The sequence below is a fragment of the Perkinsus marinus genome (assembly GCF_000006405.1).
Source record: "Perkinsus marinus ATCC 50983 genomic scaffold scf_1104296932072, whole genome shotgun sequence".
Taxonomy (NCBI): Eukaryota; Perkinsozoa; order Perkinsida; family Perkinsidae; genus Perkinsus; species Perkinsus marinus.
In genome coordinates, this window is record NW_003215522.1 from 200683 (window position 1) to 207324 (window position 6642).

At 50.3% G+C, this 6642-nt stretch overlaps 3 protein-coding genes across 3 annotated transcripts; all 3 read left to right on the forward strand.

Annotated features, from left to right (window-relative positions):
- Positions 1 to 311: 311 nt before the first annotated feature.
- On the forward strand, positions 312 to 1925 carry Pmar_PMAR008128 (conserved hypothetical protein; the record flags this gene model as incomplete). Its single annotated transcript, XM_002785724.1, has 6 exons — positions 312 to 383; positions 562 to 1224; positions 1280 to 1345; positions 1398 to 1514; positions 1563 to 1714; positions 1844 to 1925. The coding sequence occupies 6 exons, from the start codon at positions 312 to 314 to the stop codon at positions 1923 to 1925; spliced, it is 1152 nt and encodes a 383-aa protein (XP_002785770.1).
- Positions 1926 to 3629: 1704 nt separating this feature from the next.
- Positions 3630 to 4479, forward strand: Pmar_PMAR008129 (hypothetical protein; the record flags this gene model as incomplete). The annotated part of the gene is made up of 2 exons (XM_002785725.1): positions 3630 to 4392; positions 4445 to 4479. 2 exons carry the CDS (start codon positions 3630 to 3632, stop codon positions 4477 to 4479), a joined length of 798 nt encoding a protein of 265 aa, XP_002785771.1.
- Positions 4480 to 5275: 796 nt separating this feature from the next.
- Pmar_PMAR008130 (hypothetical protein) lies at positions 5276 to 5852 on the forward strand (the record flags this gene model as incomplete). Its single annotated transcript, XM_002785726.1, has 1 exon — positions 5276 to 5852. A coding segment is annotated over one exon (577 nt), but the record flags the coding sequence as incomplete, so codon positions are not given.
- Positions 5853 to 6642: the final 790 nt, after the last annotated feature.

Consider the following 6642-nt stretch of genomic DNA (forward strand, 5'->3'; position numbering starts at 1 on the left):
CTGAGCTGTTCATGTGACCTCTTCAACACTTTAGCTGGTCTTGTGGTGGAGTTTGTTTGATCCCTATTAGGTCGCTGCTATGCCTCAGTTGGAGAACTAGAGTCTACACGTGTCTGCATATACTTCGAGTACTCCGAGAAGTAAGTCGAGTCAGTCCGCGTCGGTGCAACTTGATAGCAGACTAGCAGGTTACTCTGGGCTGCTTACGACGGGAGGGATCCAGCCTAGAGCTGTTCTTGTTGAAAATACTCAAGGCTCCGAAGGAGGTATGCTGCTAGGTCGCGTCATGGTATGTATTGTATCGATAGCAGATGGAAATTGAGCATAGCGAGGACTCCTTACTGGCAGTGGAGCTAGTCCATGTCGTGGAGGCGGCTTACAAGGTAAGTAGAGCGCACTCAGCCTGAGCTTATCCGAAAGTACCGCAGGTTTATGGCCCACCATTGAGTCGGATATTGCACCCGACTATGAGAACGGAGCTCGTTAGTGGCACGGGTTTTCCTCGAGGTCTTTGGGTATACAATGGTTATACTAATCCCCGGTATAAGTTTTGCTGCATAGGTTTGGCATGCTGATAGTGTTGACGCTGAGAGGTTCGTGATTCTATACTATCTGCACGGTGGTGGCTATTGCTTCTTCGACGGCATCACGAGCCATCTAGAACTCGCGACGCGTATGATCGCCAAGCTACAAGCTGATCTGTTTTCTGCTGGTGGGGTTAGAGTAAAAGTGGTCGCGTTCATTTTGGACTACACGCTGGCACCGAAGGCCGTCCTACCCGCTCAGCTCGAGGAGGCGGTTGAAGGCTACAGGTTCTTACTGTCGCAGGATAGATTTCTCGTGGAGGCTAGGGACGTCGTGATCAGCGGTGACTCGGCTGGTGGGGCGTTGGTGCTCAGTCTACTCAAATGCCTCGACGAGGGAGCCTTCGGGTGTGCCTCGTTGGCCCGCCCTGGGTGTGCTCACGCCGTTTCACCCATGTTAAGTTTCTCTCGCAGCCTTGCACGAGAGGCGTACAACTTCAACCGAGATTTCCTCTCAAATTGTTTGTTATGGTATTCAGCCAGTTGCGCATTGTACGGACGTCCATCGCGTCCCGGCGAGCGGTGTGGCATAGGCCATCGGCCGTTCAATGGCGAATCCTCCAAAGAGGCATCATCATCATCATTTGAATCGGACCGAATCAGTGCTCCAGCGGGGGTGGAGCAGGGGCAACAGGAGAGGGTGGGCTAAAGTCGTTGTAATTTGGCAGTCATCACGGGTGCTGAATATCTCTCAGAGTGCGACGTTCTCGTTCGACGACGCCAACAGCGCCACTTTTGCGGGAATCCCAATTCTCGTACAGGTGAGGCTGCTGCTTGTGATGAATATGCTGATACTGTCATGCTCCATTCAAGGCCGGTGGCTCGGAAGGTTTCCTCGACGAGATATTAGACTTCGTCAAACGGGTCGATGACGCAGTGACACTCGAGGTTTATGAGGACCGCTTCCACATCTTCCCGATGCTCTCTTGGGTGAATATAGGTGTTTCCGCTACGCTGCATGTGGAAGGCTCGCCTCAGATAATACCTCAGGGTAAAACGGCTATCGAGCACTGGGCTTCGTTCGCGACAATGGCGCTGACGGGCAAGCCTCTGACCTTGGGCCAACACTTCGCAGTTTGTCCAGCTGGCTCCATGAGGCCACATCCTGACCTTGACTGGGTCACTACTCGGTGAATCGTTTAACTTTGAGTGGTATCATGAGAAGCAATGCCCACTTTTCAATCGGCAATAGAAAGCCCCGAGTAAGTCTTTCGTTGCGAAGTATCTCCCAGCTTGCTGATCATACTCGACTGATCCAGGCTTTTTGTGATGAGCGTTGAATATTGCTTGGCGCCTGGCACTGTGTTCCTCAAGCAGCTCAAGGAGGTTCTCGAAGTTTGAGAATATATTCCCCTGGGTAATACCTGACCCTGTTCCGACTCCATTAGGATGCGACCCTGTTCTGGGTGAGAGATGTTTTCTGACGACGCTCGACAGTGTTATCAGGGCTGGCGACTTTAATCAGAGCCAACAGGAGCGTGCTTGCTCTGGGGGTGTCTCAAGTGCTTCGGAAGTACGGCGTTCGGTTACACTTCACCTGGCCCGGCATGCTGCCTGGCAATGCCTCCCGTAGTGGACATGGGCGAGTTTAATCACCTGCAACCACAACATGAGTCGATACATTCTAGAAAATGTGATGTGTGGAAAGTGGGAGTAGCTCTGCTATATGATGGATGATATAGACTGCCTGATAGCAAGGACGCTGTTGAGGTCGGAGAGTGGTGAGTCGTAGGCAGAAAGGAGATATTCAGCAGCACGGAGGAGGTGCCATCATAATATTCATCAGAGGCATCGCTTCCGTTGACTTCTCGACAGAGGGTGCATATGCGTTTTATGATTGAAATGAATTTTCTTCCGGAAACTATCATGTACCTTCGGGGTATTTTCCTCAGTTGAGTTTGCGTTGTATGCACTATCATGAACTATATGAATTTACGACCGATTCTGCATCGGAGAAAGTATGATCACCAACGAATCACATGATGTAAGAAGGTCAGGTTTCAATAGGTAGCCACTAACCGGTAGTGGGTGCACCCAAACTACTACTGTGGCATTCTTAATCGGGAAAATCACCAAAACATTTACCTTCCAGAGCTCGTACATCGTTAGGATTAGAAGAAAGCTCGTTGGAATAAGATGAATTGCAGCGGGGAACCAAAGGTGTACATGCCCGTAAATTTCACGATGATCTTCATGGCGTAAAAGCTTGGAGGAAGATGCATCATCACCGAAGCGTAGAATATATATCAACGCACGACGTATGCTCTCCCTTAATAATATAAATTCGCTTTCGATGTGTTCACAGCCGTTTTTCAAACTTCCAGGAAATGTCTCACCTATGAGTTTGGCCTGAGGTGACGTCCGTGACATGGACCCTGAGTACCAAAATTCAAGGAATTGAACAAAATCTGAGACGCTGCCCCCAGAGACAACGCAGGAGGAGCAATAATGCGTATTACACTCCTGAGTGTAGTACCACATGATCCCGGTGACCGCCCTATCTGAAGAATCCGCGAGATCCTAACGTTTCTAGGATCTAGAAGGCGAGCTTCTTGAGGGCCGTTGGCTGACACAAAACATGATGGCCTGCTTGACTGACTTCTTTTCACGTTTCCAAAACGTGCTATTTAGAGTGGCGGAGCAGATAAAACTGCGAAGTAAGCATGTAAACACTTCGAATGAAATTCTCATTCGCTCGTTTGGCAATTCATGCTCATCGCTGTTCTCGTGTCTATTCAGAGCCGCATGTATCGGCTCAACACCGTCAGACGGCTCGACTCGGACCGTGAAGGGAGATGCGTCACGCATCATGCGTGCTGCGCTGCACCTAGTCGCCGACTACGGGAGGGGTATCCTCTCGCAGCCGAAATCTCCCCCTGTAGTGAGCCCTGCGGAGTGAGCCCTGCAGAGACGGAACACTGAAGTTCTCTCAACCACGATATCGCCGAGTTCTCCATCTTCAACTCCACTCGCACTACTCGCAATGCGAACTCTGTGTCGAAACTTGTGCGGTCTGTCTACTTTCGGGACATAGCGCATTGTTGCATGCTATCTATTCGACGTCGCGATCACTCGTACGGTCAGAAATATATGCTGTACTGGGCACTGAGCATTGCCGTGTCCCTAGTAGGGAGAGTCAATGGTCTACCGACTGACGACTGGTGCGATACTCACGAAGCGGATCAGATTACCACGACGGAAGCCCTGGGCTTACCAGCTCGTGGGATATCTATGGTCGACTTCGCGTTCGACAATTCTGATAATTGGTATATCGCTGGTCAAGACAAATCTACCAAGGAATATAAGGTGTGGAAGGCCCCATTCGATGAGAAAGGGTTGGCGGTCGAGATATTCACTGGAGAGGCAACATCGATTGACCTATACACTACCAGCGGAAACACTTATGTTTTCGCAATCGTTGATAGCGAGATTCGTATGTATGGTACCCCCGGCAATCGCCGACCGCCTCTTGTGGGTGATTTCGTCGTCATCCGAGCGGCCGAAAATACCCACGATTGGGCAGCTCTCATCTTCGACAGCTCAGCTAAATATCTCTATGTGTCCGACAGGAAGATGAATCAGGTCTATCGCTTTGATGTGACTTCTTCAAGTTACCCTGAGAGGCTTGTTGCTGGTAATCCCGATGGTGTTGCTGCGGATGATGAAACGCATCTCGACCATCCCGAAGGAGTCAGGTTTGCCCGTGGTGACCTCTATATTTTACAAGGTTCCCCTGAAGAAGGCCATATTGTTAGGTGGACTCCTGGTAAGAGCAAGCGAAAGTTCGTCTACGACTTCGCCGTTAATGGTCGGCTGGGTTTCGATGTGGCGTACGTCACGCAAGATTACATCTATTACAGGAAGTCTGACGATGCAGTGTACAAGCACTGTGTAAATTCTCCCTGCAATGAGCCTATCATCATTGCTGGAGGGTGTGGAGCTGGCCATGATAATAATCAGCTCGTCAATGCAGGAGACGGAGCATTACGAATGGCCTACAGTGGCAGGCTACAATTATGGGATTTTGGTGGTGATAGATTCGTACGCTGGGCAAACAGGCCGTTGCCTTGTCCCACGACGTGTCCTACTACAACTACCACTACCAAGCCATCCACCACAACTACAACCACTACAACTTCCACCACCACTACGCCTTCCACTACAACCACAACTACCACCACTAGTACTACGCCTTCTACCACTACGACGACTACCACTACAACAGCCACCACCACGACCACGACCACCACCATCACCTCCACTACGCCTCCACCACTACAACTACCACCACTACTACGCCTTCCACTACAACTACCACCACCACTACAACTAGTACGCCTCCTACCACTACGACGACTACCACTACAACAACCACCACCACCACCACAACCACCATCACCACCACTACAACAACAACAGCAACCACCACGACTACGCCTTCTACCACTACCACTACAACTACCACCATCACTACAACAACTACAACTACCACCACCGCTACAGCTACCACCACTACTACGCCTCCTTCCACTACCACCACCACAACTACCACCACAATCGCCACTACAACAACCACCAGCACTAAAACAACCACCACCACTACAACCACGTCTAATAACTGGTGTGATACTCACGAAGCGGATCAGATTACCACGACGGAAGCCCTGGGCTTACCAGCTCGTGGGATATCTATGGTCGACTTCGTGTTCGACAATTCTGATAATTGGTATATCGCTGGTCAAGACAAATCTACCAAGGAATATAAGGTGTGGAAGGCCCCATTCGATGAGAAAGGTTTGGCGGTCGAGATATTCACTGGAGAGGCAACATCGATTGACCTATACTCTACCAGCGGAAACACTTATGTTTTCGCAATCGTTGATAGCGAGATTCGTATGTATGGTACCCCCGGCAATCGCCGACCGCCTCTTGCGGGTGATTTCGTCGTCATCCGAGCGGCCGAAAATACCCACGATTGGGCAGCTCTCATCTTCGACAGCTCAGCTAAGTATCTTTATGTGTCCGACAGGAAGATGAATCAGGTCTATCGCTTTGATGTGACTTCTTCAAGTTACCCTGAGAGGCTTGTTGCTGGTAATCCCGATGGTGTTGCTGCGGATGATGAAACGCATCTCGACCATCCCGAAGGAATCAGGTTTGCCCGTGGTGACCTCTATATTTTACAAGGTTCCCCTGAAGAAGGCCATATTGTTAGGTGGACTCCTGGTAAGAGCAAACGAAAGTTCGTCTACGACTTCGCCGTTAATGGTCGGCTGGGTTTCGATGTGGCGTACGTCACGCAAGATTACATCTATTACAGGAAGTCTGACGATGCAGTGTACAAGCACTGTGTAAATTCTCCCTGCAATGAGCCTATCATCATTGCTGGAGGGTGTGGAGCTGGCCATGATAATAATCAGCTCGTCAATGCAGGAGACGGAGCATTACGAATGGCCTACAGTGGCAGGCTACAATTATGGGATTTTGGTGGTGATAGATTCGTACGCTGGGCAAACAGGCCGTTGCCTTGTCCCACGACGTGTCCTACTACAACTACCACTACCAAGCCATCCACCACAACTACAACCACTACAACTTCCACCACCACTACGCCTTCCACTACAACCACAACTACCACCACTAGTACTACGCCTTCTACCACTACGACGACTACCACTACAACAGCCACCACCACGACCACGACCACCACCATCACCTCCATACGCCGTCCACCACTACAACTACCACCACTATACGCCTTCTAGCACTACCACAATACAACAACCTCCATACGCCGTCCACCATACAACTACCATCATACAACTACCACAACTACAACTACCACCATGTACGCCTTCTACTACTACAACAACCTCCATACGCCGTCCACCACTACGCCTTCTACCACTACAACAACTACCACCACAACTACATCAACCTCCACTACGCCGTCCACCACTACAACTACTACTACCGCCACTACTACGCCTTCTAGCACTACCACCACCACAACTACCACCACAACTACCACCACAACTACCACCACAACTACCACCAC